At 41.5% G+C, this 15,091-nt stretch overlaps 2 protein-coding genes across 3 annotated transcripts; both read right to left on the reverse strand.

Annotated features, from left to right (window-relative positions):
• Positions 1 to 171: 171 nt before the first annotated feature.
• Positions 172 to 10,275, reverse strand: agfg1b (ArfGAP with FG repeats 1b). Of its 2 annotated transcripts, XM_068701459.1 has the most exons (12): positions 9,979 to 10,275; positions 7,650 to 7,743; positions 7,218 to 7,333; positions 6,524 to 6,662; positions 6,247 to 6,403; positions 5,974 to 6,081; positions 3,616 to 3,751; positions 3,319 to 3,386; positions 3,080 to 3,172; positions 2,579 to 2,737; positions 2,021 to 2,115; positions 172 to 1,842 (listed from the first exon to the last, which is right to left on the reverse strand). In XM_068701459.1, exons 1-12 carry the CDS (start codon positions 10,143 to 10,145, stop codon positions 1,786 to 1,788), a joined length of 1,389 nt encoding a protein of 462 aa, XP_068557560.1. In that variant the 5' UTR covers positions 10,146 to 10,275; the 3' UTR covers positions 172 to 1,785. The 2 variants fall into 2 exon arrangements, with proteins under 2 accessions (XP_068557560.1, XP_068557561.1); XM_068701460.1 differs by lacking the exon at positions 5,974 to 6,081.
• A 226-nt stretch (positions 10,276 to 10,501) lies between these two features.
• zgc:110269 (probable flap endonuclease 1 homolog) lies at positions 10,502 to 15,056 on the reverse strand. Its single transcript, XM_068701436.1, has 11 exons — positions 14,770 to 15,056; positions 13,900 to 13,966; positions 13,619 to 13,721; positions 13,324 to 13,378; positions 13,169 to 13,230; positions 12,937 to 13,073; positions 12,420 to 12,480; positions 12,150 to 12,281; positions 11,915 to 12,060; positions 11,681 to 11,825; positions 10,502 to 11,406 (listed from the first exon to the last, which is right to left on the reverse strand). Exons 1-11 carry the CDS (start codon positions 14,849 to 14,851, stop codon positions 11,350 to 11,352), a joined length of 1,047 nt encoding a protein of 348 aa, XP_068557537.1. The 5' UTR covers positions 14,852 to 15,056; the 3' UTR covers positions 10,502 to 11,349.
• Positions 15,057 to 15,091: the final 35 nt, after the last annotated feature.

Below are 15,091 nucleotides of genomic sequence, written 5' to 3' on the forward strand. Positions count from 1 at the left end.
TAGTGTGCTAAACTTGTATAGTGTGCTAAACTTGTCTAGTGTGCTAAACTTTTATAGTGTGCTAAACTTTTGTAGTCAATATTAGTAACACCCATCAGTTTAGTCATCCCTAATAAACATTTAACATCCTCTCTGATGGAATTATCAAAAAGACAGTTACACAGTCAGGAATGTAGTTAAAAATCTTTTAATTTATTTATACATATATTTATATATGTACACATTTACTTACTTATTCTTGTAAAGACAAGAAACACATTGTCAAATTCATTGTTAGTCACTGGTGGCACAAACGAGACACTGGTTCAGTCCCAGGCTGATCCTGTAATGTAATAATCCCTAAATGAATCCCTTCTTTTTCCCCCTTGCCTTAATTTAAAGCAAACTGAAAGAAGATTTGTATCCCTCCTCATCCTGCTCTTCACTCCATAAGCTTTTTTAATAAGAAAGCAAATAATGAGACAGATGTCAAGGGAGTGTAGTGAATACAACCTAACTAACATTTCATAAATATTGTGTTTGAAGAGACCCTTTACACTTCATAAAGCATTCTCTGCATAGATCTAAGAGTGCGGAGATCTCTCAGTCTGAACTCTTTTGATACTTCCAGCACCTCAGTTAAGATCAAGCCAGGTGGAGCGGCGGTTATCCTGCATAAACGTTTTGTTTAAAATGTTGTTCATGTATTTGTCCAGGCAGGGTCTGGTAAACCTGTCGCACCCCGTCAAGAGGACAAGTCACCCACAACCATGTGAATAACTACGTCACTTATTTTGACGCAACCCAATTTGGGTCACACACACACACACACACACACACACACGCACACACGCACACAACCCTGAAGCTTTCTTAAGTCTTTCCTTTTGTCTTCACCATATTCCTAAAACATAGTATATATCTGAAAGCAGAGGAGAGGTCACTTAAAAGTATATTTAACAGTATTTATAGATTAGGAGGGGGAACAGGAGATGGAAACACTCTTCTCTTTCCACCATTTGTGCTCTGGTAGACATGTCTGTCCCTTTAGGTGGGGGGGGGGGCTAAAACAATCTGGAATCTATGCTGGCTACATATTCAAGGAGGTGACCTTTTTTTCCCCACAATTTCACAGATATTGGCAATAATAATAATAATAATAAAAAGATGTCTAATAGCCCAGGATCAATGCTGCATCCCATCCACCTGCTTGGGATATTACTCTAATATAACCATACATGGTTTGGGTTACTTTGGGTTATAGGCAACTTGTAAGTTAATAAAAAAGGACATTTGTGCACTTTAGTTCCAGTAAAAGCATAATTATGCTAAAATAACAAAAAATAAATCCCTTTTGAAAATGACATACCTGCATCATCGTGGTTGCTTCAAACCAGAGAATGATCTTAAAGTCTATGCTCTTAACCTACGTAGATAGTGTGTAGTGGGTTTCCACAAGGTGTGTGTATACTCAGCCTTTGTTATACATAACATGTACTTAATTGTGATTACAAATAATGATATGCACAGAGCTTACAGTCATAAACAAAAAAAATAAAAAGCATATAATGTATTGTATATAGTCCAAACAGTACATTTTCCCCCATAACAGTCCCTTAGTCGTCAATATAGTCCTTTGTATTCCTTCATAGTGTTGTAAACTTTTTTTTTTTTTTAATGACAAAAAACCCCCCCAAAAACGTAAGTTCTTAAAAAAAGATGCACTGCCACTAATTTGCATGACAGAAGGTATGCGTTGAGTATGTGCTGCATGCTGCCCTCTGGTGGCAAAGACTGGGAGTTGTGCTACAGGAATGGGTTGGTCGAACCCCCTGAAGGGAATGAGCCGCCTGGGCCTCCAGCCTGAAAAGGAGAGAGGTAACGAGATTTAAGACACCAACAGAACTGAAACTATTATCTCTTCAAAATAAAATGTTAGAAATATTGCTGTTTTCAGTGAAACTGATAAAGCCCCCAGCAGCACGTCCTTTATTTCCTCCTTTAACACATTGAGAAAACAAAAAAGGCAAAGCATGCTCACCATGAATGGGTTATTGGACATGCCAGGGACAGCCATCGGCTGCCCGAAAGGCGCCATGGACGGCTTGTTCTGACCGTAGACTGGGAATGCAGGGCCTAGGGGTGACACAGAGAAAGGGATTCACAGGTTGAGTCTGCTCTCTCCAGCGGTTAAGCGACGCGTAATGAGAACATTTCATTGCAACCGTTATATCAACAGGTCGTAAAGAGCAGGCTGTAAAGATTCAAAAGATACACAGAACTGAATTATGAGGGACTAAAACAGTAAAAAAGAAAGCTACGCCCAGCATGTCAGATTGCATTCAGGTGTGAATAAAGCTTTATGTCATCGTGGTTCTGGTCCACAGCTTTGTACAGAGCAGAACCCTAAAGCTTCGTACCCTAAATGCAACCTTTTTTTGTATCACTGTGCAGTAGCTGCCACTGATACGTCTTACTTTGAATTTGCAACAGCAACACGATTCCCAATACAGACGGCCATCATGTAGATAAAATGCTGCACGTGGCCCGACTCACTGACAGGTACCGCACAGGTGGAACAGGGTAAGAGGCCACTAACCATTGGACTGAGGGTGGTAGGCCCCGGGTTGAGAGTAAGGGATGGGAGCCTGGCCGGGGAATTGCTGCTGGAAGTTTCCGCTGAAACTGGTCGGGAGGCAGTAGGAGGACGCATTCCCAAAGCCGGCGGGCATGCTCATAGAGCCAGTGCCAAACGAGGCTATGAGACACACGCAGTACGTGTGTGTACACAAATTCACAAACACACACAAACACACACACACACAAACAAACAAACACACAAACACAAGGAGGAGTAAATTCTACATTTGTTGGCAAACCACAAAGCTACTTGACAATGTAACTGGGTTACATCAAAAGCAACACAAACGTCTAATTAAAAATGTGCCTTATTGAATACACTCAGCTTTAAAATGCGCGCACACACACACACACACACACACACACACACACACACACACACACACACACACACACACACACACACACACACACACACACACACACACACACACACACACACACACACACACACACACACCTGCAGCTGGAGCTCTGCCATTGGCCTGGAAAGGGTTGGTGGCCATCTCCGGAGCAACAGCTGCAGCAACAAAGGGATTTGTGGACGGGACGGCTGGATGAAATGCAGGAGGAATTTGCTAAATGAGTCTTCAAGTTACGTATGAATATATATATATTAAAAAAATAAATAAAATGTACAGCTCTGAAAATATATTGTCACTCTGTGTGCACCGCTGGAGTAGAAATCACTATAACCACCTCCAAAGCCAGGCTGCATGCTGGGTAACACAGGTGAATTCTGGGCTGGCGATGAACCAAATATGTTCCTGTGAAGAAATAAAAGAAGAAATGTTTTAATACGCATGACAGGCATTAATAAACCGTTACAACTGATTCACTGATATTGTAAACATTTTGCAGGCTTTTTTTGGATTTAAACCAGTTGTTCTTATAGATACATTCTCCTGGTGTCTACATGATCAACTACATCGTGTGTGTGTGTGTGTGTGTGTGTGTGTGTGTGTGTGTGTGTGTGTGTGTCTGCCCGTCCCTCACCCTGGCACATTGCTGCTTGAAGGACAAGAGGAGCTGAGCTTGTTGTCCAACTCAGCCAGAGCAGCATAGCGATCCTCTCTGTGGTTGGACTGGGCAGGGATGGCACTAGACATTGATGGGATTGGCACACCTCCCCCTTTCAACACATTTCGGAGAAAACAGAAAGAAAAAAAACCCTCAAAGATCACGTGTCACATGCGCACACACACACACACACACACACACACACACACACACACACACACACACACACACACACACACACACACACACACACACACACACACACACACACACACACACTCATATAATAATGAGACAAAGAATTAACTAAATGATTCAGGGGAAAGTGTGAGGAATTGAAAGGGTGTATTGTGTGTGCCCAACATCACTAACAACCTAGCATGTTTTAAGAATTAAAAAAATAAAAATCTCTATAGCATCATCTCTATAGCATCATCTCTATATTATCATCTCTATATTATCATCTCTATAGCATCATCTCTATAGTATCATCTCTATAGCATCACCTCTATAGCATCACCTCTATATTATCATCTCTATAGCATCATCTATAGCATCATCTCTATAGCATCATCTATAGCATCATCTCTATAGCATCATCTCTATATTATCATCTCTATAGCATCATCTCTATAGCATCATCTATAGCATCATCTCTATAGCATCATCTCTATAGCATCATCTCTATAGCATCATCTATAGCATCATCTCTATAGCATCATCTCTATAGCATCATCTATAGCATCATCTATAGCATCATCTCTATAGCATCATCTATAGCATCTTCTCTATAGCATCATCTATAGCATCATCTCTATAGCATCATCTCTATAGCATCATCTATAGCATCATCTATAGCATCATCTCTATAGCATCATCTATAGCATCATTTCTATAGCATCACCTCTATAGCATCACCTCTATAGCATCATCTCTATAGCATCTTCTCTATAGCATCATCTCTATAGCATCATCTCTAGCATCATCTCTAGCATCATCTCTAGCATCATCTCTATAGCATCATCTCTATAGCATCTTCTCTATAGCATCATCTGTAGCATCATCTCTATAGCATCATTTATAGCATCATCTATATAGCATCACCTCTATAGCATCATCTCTATAGCATCATCTCTATAGCATCATCTCTATAGCATCATCTATAGCATCACCTCTATAGCATCATCTATAGCATCATCTCTAAATCATCTTCTCTATAGCATCATCTCTAAAGCATCTTCTCTATAGCATCATCTATAGCATCTTCTCTATAGCATCATCTATAGCATCATCTCTATAGCATCATCTATAGCATCATCTATAGCATCATCTATAGCATCATCGCTATAGCATCATCTATAGCATCATCTCTATAGCATCATCTCTAAAGCATCTTCTCTATAGCATCATCTATAGCATCATCTATAGCATCATCTCTAAATCATCTTCTCTATAGCATCATCTATAGCATCATCTATAGCATCATCTCTATAGCATCATCTCTATAGCATCACCTCTATAGCATCATCTCTATAGCATCTTCTCTATAGCATCTTCTCTATAGCATCATCTCTATAGCATCATCTCTAGCATCATCTCTATAGCATCATCTCTATAGCATCTTCTCTATAGCATCATCTGTAGCATCATCTCTATAGCATCATTTATAGCATCACCTCTATAGCATCATCTCTATAGCATCATCTCTATAGCATCATCTCTATAGCATCATCTATAGCATCATCTCTAAATCATCTTCTCTATAGCATCATCTCTAAAGCATCTTCTCTATAGCATCATCTATAGCATCATCTATAGCATCTTCTCTATAGCATCATCTATAGCATCATCTCTATAGCATCATCTCTAAAGCACCTTCTCTATAGCATCTTCTCTATAGCATCATCTATAGCATCATATCTATAGTATCATCTATAGCATCATCTCTATAGCATCATCTCTATAGCATCATCTCTAAAGCATCTTCTCTATAGCATCATCTATAGCATCATCTCTATAGCATCATCTATAGCATCATCTATAGCATCATCTATAGCATCATCTATAGCATCATCTGTAGCATCATCTCTATAGCATCTTCTCTATAGCATCATCTCTATAGCATCATCTCTATAGCATCATCTCTATAGCATCATCTCTATAGCATCATCTATAGCATCATATCTATAGTATCATCTATAGCAGATCGCTGGATACAGAAAGGGCTGCACCAGTGGACAGAGTGGGTGAGAAATGAAAAAACAAATACTGAGATGAGGGTGAGTGTGTGTGTGGATAGGGTGGAGGAAAGACAATGGAGGGGAGGGGGGGTACCTGATGAAAAGGACTTTGAGGGGGGGGACGTGCTCAGGTGGGATGGAATTGTAGTGTTTCCAAATGCCTCAAAGTTGGCAAAGTTGGTATCTGAGTTACCCTGAGGTGCTGCAGCCGTACACAAGGAAAAATGAACACATACAATGAATGTGGAAATAAATAAAAACAATGGCAGGGCAATGCATGGGATGATGACAAACCAAAGGCTAAAACAGTGACAAATATGTGTATTCATCTGCATCGAGTGTGACTTTTGAGAGAAAGCTATCTCACCTGACTGGCTTGGAAAATGTGCAAAGTTGGCAAAGTTGGTGGAGCTGGAAGTTTGAGCGGATGGAGCGGCAAAGATGTCTCCTCCCAGGTCTGAGAGCAAGTCAAACTTCTTCTCCTGAGCGGCGTTGTGAGCCTGGGAACGACTGAGCGCTGGGGACTGAAACAAAAAATATATATATATTGAGAGTCAAAACTTTTCTCCAACCAAATTCCAACACCCCATTATAGATGCATCTCTATGACGGACGAATAGAGCCTCGGTGTACATCTGTGTTACCTGGCGCAGTGGGGTCCTGTTGAGCTGCAGGGTCTTGAGGGGTTGGACCTCTGGGGTACTACCAGTGCTGCTGGCTGAGGAGCCAGACACGGAGGCCTGGACACTTGCTACTGCTCTGGCCTGGTCCGGAGGGACATACCTAGGCATCCATGAAATAACACCACCACAGATGTAGAGAGGGTTTTTTTTTTAAACTGGGCACTATACAACAAATAGGTAGGTAATCATTTGATTGAGCTGATTGGAATAAAAAGGTAAATATATTCATCAAATGGGACCTTTTCTTCACGAAGCAAATGTGCTCTCTTTCCACTATCGCTGCAGTAAAAGAGGAACGTGACATGTAGTCCTAGACAATGAAGAGCTATCAAACTATGTGCTTAACCAAATCCATAACTGCACAATGTCTTTTGACAGAGGCAGCACTTCCCTCTCAGCACTCTTTGTTTGCATCACAGCTAATATCGTCAGCATTGTTGAATGTCCTGCAGAACTTTTGACTTTTTAGCTCTCAGTCTAGCATTTACTACCTTTGAGTTCCTCACTACATTAAGACTGGATGCAGTATTACTCAATTTAACCATTTATCTATTTATTCAATGGATTAAAAGGATGAATATCTGAAATAATGTCATGACAAAACAAAATAGATCAAACAAACAAACAAAAAAAAATCCATAAATTCATATGTTACCATCTTTTCTTTTCATATTTTTCCTGAAGGAACTCTTTTACTTTCTGTGGTTCTCGGAAATCTGGAACAACTAATGTCCTGTCGTCATAGAGGCCCAACCAGATGTGTTTACAGACCTACAGGGGGGGCAGAGGAATGAGGAGAGTGGGAGGTAAGGAGACGGGTGGGGGTGGGGGTGGGGGTGGTGGCAGAGCCGAGAGAGAGGTGAGAGAAAGTAAAGGGAACGGGGGGGGGGAGGGGATGACGAGAAATGGGAGGAAAAAAAAAAAGCGTGGGGGGAGAGAGGAAAGCCAATAAAGTTGACTATGCAGGGTTCAGAAAAAATGCCAAGATGCTTTAGAATCGAAGCCGGAATGACTTTAAAAATATTGTTTAACAACGCGGAACGCGGTGCGGATTCCTTCGTTGTGCGGCGTGCGCTGTGCGTGGTACCTCATTGCTGTGTTTCTGTAGAAACTCAATTTCCTGATGTGTGAATGTGGTCATAGAGATGGACTTTACTCGGTGTGGGGGGTTCAGTCCTCGCCTGTGGGTGGAGGAGGCATATGTTAGCTTAAGAACAAGAGAAGCGGGATGAAACCCCAGCGCTGTTCATTGTGACATGAGATGAGCAAACAAAAACCCCAAACACACACATGTGTGTTGATATGTTTTCTTGGAGGAGTTCCTTATGTTTGGTACTTAGAAAATAAGTGCAAGTGTAAACATTTGACAGACATTTCTAAAAATGTAAACCAACAGAATATCAGTGGTACGTGTTCACTGCTAGTTAAACATTTTTTAAAAGACCACGCATTTTGCAATTTTGGTTTAAATCTCTAGAAATGTAATTGTGAATATGAATTCCAACATCAAAACATAAAGCACACGTTAATCAAAAAATATCTGTGACTCTAAATTTATTTAGACTTGCTTATTCATGACAGATGGAATCACAACTACACATATTTATAACGTTAAGTTTCAGTAAAAGCTGAAACTCCTTCAAGCTTCAACGTTTAAAAACAGTGAATCACAGTGAATGTAATTACAACCTGTTTTAGGAGATCACAAAAACTAAATCACGAAGGCAAAGGACCTTAAATCTGTCACAAGATTGTGGAGTCATTGCTTGTTTTATATACCACAAAATCACACGTTTGTGTCAAAGGGGCCTTTATCCTTAGACTCTCAGCATACGAGGGTCCAGATGAGCGTTACAGTGAAGACGGGAGACTGTTGCTTCACCAGTTGCTGTTTTATGGCAGATTGGCAAAGATAAAAACCTCTGTAGAACAAATGACTCCACACCTGGGTTTAGTGTTTGCCATAAGGGGATGTGGGTTCTTTGGTTTGGTGACCATAGAACCCACATCACCACAATGAAGGCCTCACGGCAGCATCACGCTGCAGGGATGCTGCTGCAGGCCACGGAACGTTTGTTGGGGTTGAGGATAAAATGATGTCAGACACTCAAGACACAAACCTGAAGCAATCTGTAACAGGAATGGCTGAAAACCAACAATGTCAATGTCCTGATGGGGCCAAGGCAGCGTCCGGATCTGCATCCAAACCAGAATTTATGGCAGGATTTTTTTTTTTTAATTGCTATTCACAGCAACTAGACGGAGCTTTAAGAGTTTTGGCAAAGAAGGATGCAGGGAAACTGCAGTGTCCAAATGTGCAAAGCCGATACATCCACAGAGCCCATCCACATTAGACTCAAGGCCGAAACTGTTGCCAAAGGAGCCTCAACTAACACCAATTTCAACAGGAGGAATACTTGTGTAATCATCAACACATTGTGATTTCATCACGTAAAATAAAATATATATTTAAGTATTGAATTCTGATACCAGCACTGTCCATGCATTCAAAAGTTATAGGTATTTAACCAATTTTACTAATAGATTTGGGCAAAGACTCGTTCAACTGGAAGGACTAACACACACTATATGGTCTTATATCAGTGTCATTTTAGCTAAACACGTTTACACGATACACACAGACACACACAACCAGCTCACAATTAAAAGGGTAAATACTTCACATATGTACAGCTACAATGCACTGCAACACCCTCCATGACAAGAAAAAAAGACGTGAAACATAATGACAGCACAATGAGCAGACTCTGTAGCAACTGAAGGGCAATGGGCTGCTGGTTCATTGCCTAAATCCTGGCTATGGTTTCATCAGACCGCTGCCAAGGACGAACCACTTCCCTACTTAGTCTCTCATCTCCCAAGCGGAGGGACCCACCCTGCTCCTGCCTATCTAGTAGCTGTATGAGGCTTATCTAGAGAGAGAGGTGTGTGTGTGTGTGTGTGTGTGTGTGTGTGTGTGTGTGTGTGTGTGTGTGTGTGTGTGAGACACACCGTGTCGGAGTCTCAGATAAAGTTCAACTAGAGGAGGTTCCCCCATGACGTGGTTAAATATTTGACTGTGAGGTATATGAACCTTTACGTTGGGCGTGCTAAACCACAAACCACACAGACAATAAGTCACTGAAAACACCCTCACTGTCCGCCTGAGTGTCCGTATAACATCACGTCTTCTCACATTGACGTAAAGCTTTAAACAAACATAACTGCCGACATTAAGTTACCCGGCCCAACCCAATGGTGGAGGGCAGAACCGACGTTACCTGTCCGGGACTTTAACGCTAGCTAACGAGCTAACAGTGCCGCCAAGGCAACTGTGGAACAGGGACACATCCACGACAGACCGCTACGTCACTGTTAACAACACAGAAGATACTTTAGGCGAAAAAGAAACTCACAAGATCCCAGAGCAGGTGGTACAGACGAAGGAGCCCACTGTCATGTTGACATAGGTCGGGCCGCGCTGGTCGCAGTCGAAGCATTTCCTATTCGCGGGCAGGCTAGTCATCTCCCGGAGCATCTTCAAATGAGTCTCCTCTTGCTTTCGCTTCGCATTCGTCGCCATGGCCGAAAAAAAAACCCAGCGGTCTGGTATCACCGGGGAAGGAAGTTTGGGGACCGGGGACAGTGAGGGTGTCTTCAGGGCAGACTAGTCGGGTGCGGTAGCGGCCAGACACCTTCTGGCCGGGGGAGAGACTGGGGCGACTGACAAACACTTCTTCTACACGGCAAAAAAAAGTGTGAAACAAACCGGCTTCACAAGCACAAGCGCCACCTGTTGGTTTGGAATGATGCCTAGTAATTTGATTAAAAGCAACACTTGTTATTCGGAAATACGTCTGAATAAAATATTGAAAAACGGTGCTATGAAAACACTACAGCATCCAATCACACTTTGCATAAGAACATCAGACAAACACATTAACTTCAACAGTATTTTAATTAAAAATGGCCAACAGCATTACATATGAAAACACGATATAAAACATACAGTATAGTGTTATATTTACAAGTATTTTCAAAATAAAACACTTTTTTAATCACATGTTTTTTTTTAAACATCTCGCTATCTCTTTTTAACTTGATCCCACTTTTAGTGCATGTTTTAAAATTCAAGTCTTTGGTCTCTCCCTTGGCACCCTTTTCACAACAGGTGCTCATTGAATATCTAGTGATGAGACGTCCCCTGTCTCCAGTTTTGGCTAAGAGGAAGGACTCCGTGGCAGTGATCACACTGTCCTCTTTCATAGCCGTCCACCGCCTGCTCTGCTTGTCTTGGTGGCTTTTGCAGGAAACTGCTGGATACACTGAAGAACTGCTCAGTAAACTGCATTGTTGCAGACATTGCAGCTAAGACCAGATCATTCCCATGTAGAGACACAGACTTGAAGTCAGTGTCTTGCAAGACGCCTGCTTTCGCTTCTTCGAAATTATGAGGTGACTAGAAGGCCCTTGGAAAAGCAGCGTTTTCTTCCAATACAAAACCATGATTCAATGTGTAAAGCTGCAGCTTCTGAAACTGTTGAAATGTGTCAATTATTTGCATTACAGAAGATAAAATCAAAATACTCATCAACACAGGAATGAAGCATGATGTTAAAAAACAAACAAAAAAAACAAAAACCTCACGGCAGAAATTCAAGATCTGGATCACGGGATTGTCCGTTAATTGTTTGCGATGTCTGGACAGGCAGACAGCTTAGAAAGTGTTCAAACTAAAAATCTTCAAACTTGGATGGTGGAATGGTTCAGGCAGCACGTTGGCGGCCTCATTTTAACTTTGGTCTCTTTCTGTTGCTGCTTAAAGGGTCTGCAGCTCCGACGGGCTAGAGGAAGAAAGACAACTATTCAGACTAATCAACACGCCACACGTGGAACTACTGAAAATGAATAGCGATTTTATTTCAGGTCATAACTGACTGCTTGAATAGAGTAGAAATCATGATTGAGCCAAATATTTCAAAGATACTTTTTTAATAGTTTTTAAGTTTATTTAATCGTTAAAGCTTTCCTCCAATTTATCATGTTCTGAATCAAGCTTTAAAATACCTTTAAATTAAAATATATATTTTTGTGTGTGGGTTGTTATGTTGAGCTCACCTGCTCCCTCTTTCTGGTAACTCTAAAGAAGTCCTCCATGCGAGTCTGCCTGCTCCGTCCTTCTGCCCTCTCCTTTTCCCTCTCCTCCCGCTTATTTTCCCGCGTCTCACGGAACTTCTCCATTCGACGGCGGACCCTGTCCTCCCTAAAAAAACACACGTCGACGCGTATTCAGTCACAAACCGCCTTTAAAAGAGACAGAGAAGCATGTGAAATAAGCAAAAACGTACGTACTTAACGTATTTGACGTGACAGAGGAGCCCAACCAAGGCTTCTTCATCCGGCTCAGTCCAGGCGAGTTCAGGGGCGACCGTTTGTGGCGCATCCAAGAATATCTTCCGTGCTTCTTTGTACCTCCAGAACTGTGGCACCGGATGGGTCTGAAAGGCAGCAGATTACGAGCGTCTTATCAGATCTTACACTACAAAACAGAATGAAAAACACAGAACACCGGTTGTCCATGTAGCACCTTTCTGTTGATGTGCAGAACCACATTCTCAATAGTACGGTGCTTCTGGATCAACGTCAGAGCTCTCTTTGGACCCAAACCGGCTATCTTGTCACAGTAGTCACAGCCCAACAAAATGCACAGGTCGACAAACTGGAGGAAGAAAACAGCAAAAAGATGGAAAGCTTGAGGACTTGTTTGTTAGTGTTTCTGCAAAGTGGAACTATGAATTATGATCTATTTATCATTGTTATATGCTTTCAAAGACATCTTTAAAAGTTTCAGTCTCACCTCCTCGTGACAAATTTGGAGTTTCTCTAACAGCTTGGTTAACGAATATTCAACAACCTCACTGTGAAGAAGAAGAAGAAGAAGAAGAAGAAGAAGAAGAAGAAGAAGAAGAGCATTAGATCAGTTTAGAAAACTCATAGTCCGCCGTCAGCTAAGAGACATGGATTGGATTTTTGGAAATAAAGTGACATGAGGAAATCACTCGTAGTGACATCGATGCATCAACATTAGTTGAGGCTGACAGGATGATGTCTGACTACGGGATCACCTTGTGTGAAGGGGAAACTTAACGGATTGATGTTCTTTCAAGTCTTAGACGTCAGAGGTTCTGAAGAATACTTAAATACACCAGTCCCAGCCCACAAACCATGTAGGCCAAAGGCTTTTAACAATTAAATATAAATGTAATACTTGGGAAAAATTGTCAGCGTAGCACGAACCGTGTTTAAGATAAAGGAATGGATTAAAACATAAGAAAACTACAGTACAATCCTTAAAGTAATTGTACAGTTCATACCTGTCCCTCTTGGCGTTCAGCTGGCGAATGACAATATTGGCTCCAAATGGCAGCGTGTCCATGTCCTCTGATGCCACAGCGTCCACAGTCCCCTCTCTCACCAGCCGGGCGCACAGCGCCTCAGCATCCCCTGGAGCCTGGAGCAACAGAGAGGGAGATATAAATGAAAAACGCATGAAGAGAATGAAGCATGGCCAGAGACAGTGAGAGAAATATATTCAGCAGGTCGTACCTGGATGACAGGTACACCCAGAAGCTTCAGGAGCTGGAGACAATCTCTGGTCTGGGATGATGCTGCATGAAGCACAAGATCCACTTTAGATGACTTGATGTTCAAAATAATATTTGTATTTCTAAAATTAACAACGTCTATTTGTGTCGATGTACCTGCGCCCGTGCGGTTGGGTGACCTCCAACCAGCCGCTTCAGCTCGCTTCTCGAGCTGCAGGAAAAACAGGAGCTTTGATCAGCGTTGGTGGGAGTCATCTGTATCACACTATAGATATTTTAGATATTTCTCCAGTCAACACATGTAAGGAGTCGCAGTTCTACCGCCATTATGAGCACGAGGGTAGCATCCAGATTAGTGTCTCTCTGAGCGGCGACTGTTTTACACACACCAGGAAGATGTGTTTAGTGGTATGTTAAGTCTAAAGACGCAATCTCAAAAGGTGTCACTTACAACACCGGTCTTTTCCTCTGGAGGCTTCCCGTCAAACACAAAGACTGGTTTTATGTCATGTTCCAGGAAGGTGAGTGTGCGGAAGAAGAGACCGGTCAGAGGGCTACAGGGAAGAAATAAAGGACATTTCACACAAAGGATAGGAACCCCTGTACATTGGTAAACATAATTGTTTTAATTGTTGCTGATTGGAGAAAGAGGAAGTGTATGTAAAAAAAAAAATACACTAGATTACTAGATTCAGCAAGACAGAATGGGTCACAGGTCATCAAGGAGCTCACCTGAGTGAAGGTGTCGCAGCACGGAACTGGTTCATGACAATAGAGGTATCCAGTGCAATTACTTTTCCTGTGGGGGGGGGTAACACACCACCAGCATCATCAGCACCATATAATAAACAATTTTCATGTAGTCATAAATGGCACGTCTATTATGTCCACTTTAACGGACAATACTTCAAAGTACAGCACTTAAAATGGTTCTACGAGGAACTCGACACATTTATTCCACTTTATTTCTGAGGAAAATATTCCTATTTATTCAGTCTATTATGTTAATATGCAAACAATGTCACTGTACTTCATTTAAATGGCAGTATTAATAGTTTGGCAGTGATGCAGATTTGAGTGTATGTAGCTACATTTAATCATTATATCATTATCTGAAGCCTCAGTGACTGTTTCATCAGAGCTTTGTGTCCTTTTATATGACTCCTTTTAAAAAGGTAAAAACCCGAAGTAAACAGTTATTAATACCAGTTATCACTAAATATTTTTCACAGGTTGCTCACATTTTGATTAGTTTTAAACCTTTAGAAGTGGTGGAAGAAGTATTGAGATCCATTACTTGAGTAAAAGTAGTAATACCACAGGATAAACATAATGTATCACAATAAAATAAAAGCTTTAGTAAAAAAAAAAAGTGTACATTTTTTTTTGTTGTCAATCATGTTGTAACTGACCTGTTTCAGTGACGTAACGTTAGTATTATTTGTTGTGTAGTGTAATCGTTTCATAGTAAACAAAGTTGGCTAACGTGAAGCTAACTAGTAGTCACGTGACTGCATGCTAACGTTAGCCGTCTGATGTGAGAGAAAGGATGAAACCGTGTCAGTAGAACAAGGAGATTGATGCAGGATCAGCGGTGTTTACCCGTGTAGTCACTGATATCCTTGTGAGAAATAGCATCGGGAGCATCTAGGCGGATCAAATCCGCCAGTTTGGTGATCCCCATTGTGTCCACGGCACCACGGAGTCTCTGTTACGGAGACTTCCGGTAAGAGACAACAACAAAAAACTGGAGTTTGATCCAAATGAATCGCCGTTTGCGTAGGATCTTTGGTAGCTTAAATGGACTTTTTGATTTACTTTAACGATATCTCTCTCTCTCTCTCTCCAACGATGTCCAGTTAACATCCGAGGAACATCTTCCTGGTGCAGCACAGTACGGATGCACACCAGCTATTAGAGCAGT

The sequence above is a fragment of the Cebidichthys violaceus genome, unplaced genomic scaffold (assembly GCF_023349555.1).
Source record: "Cebidichthys violaceus isolate CVI_PGR_0920_01 unplaced genomic scaffold, fCebVio1.0.p SCAF_8, whole genome shotgun sequence".
Taxonomy (NCBI): domain Eukaryota; kingdom Metazoa; phylum Chordata; class Actinopteri; order Perciformes; family Stichaeidae; genus Cebidichthys; species Cebidichthys violaceus.

Coding starts and splice junctions, on each gene's coding strand:
- agfg1b (XM_068701459.1), bottom strand. CDS start 10,145: ATGGCGACGAATGCGAAGCGAAAGCAAGAGGAGACTCATTTGAAGATG. Junction 2,738..3,079: donor TGGCAGAGCTCCAGCTGCAG/GTGTGTGTGTGT, acceptor TGTGTCTCATAG/CCTCGTTTGGCACTGGCTCT. Junction 1,843..2,020: donor TGTCCAATAACCCATTCATG/GTGAGCATGCTT, acceptor TCTCCTTTTCAG/GCTGGAGGCCCAGGCGGCTC.
- zgc:110269 (XM_068701436.1), bottom strand. CDS start 14,851: ATGGGGATCACCAAACTGGCGGATTTGATCCGCCTAGATGCTCCCGAT. Junction 13,074..13,168: donor TGGGTGTACCTGTCATCCAG/GTACGACCTGCT, acceptor CTGTTGCTCCAG/GCTCCAGGGGATGCTGAGGC. Junction 12,282..12,419: donor TCCAAATTTGTCACGAGGAG/GTGAGACTGAAA, acceptor TTCTTCCTCCAG/TTTGTCGACCTGTGCATTTT.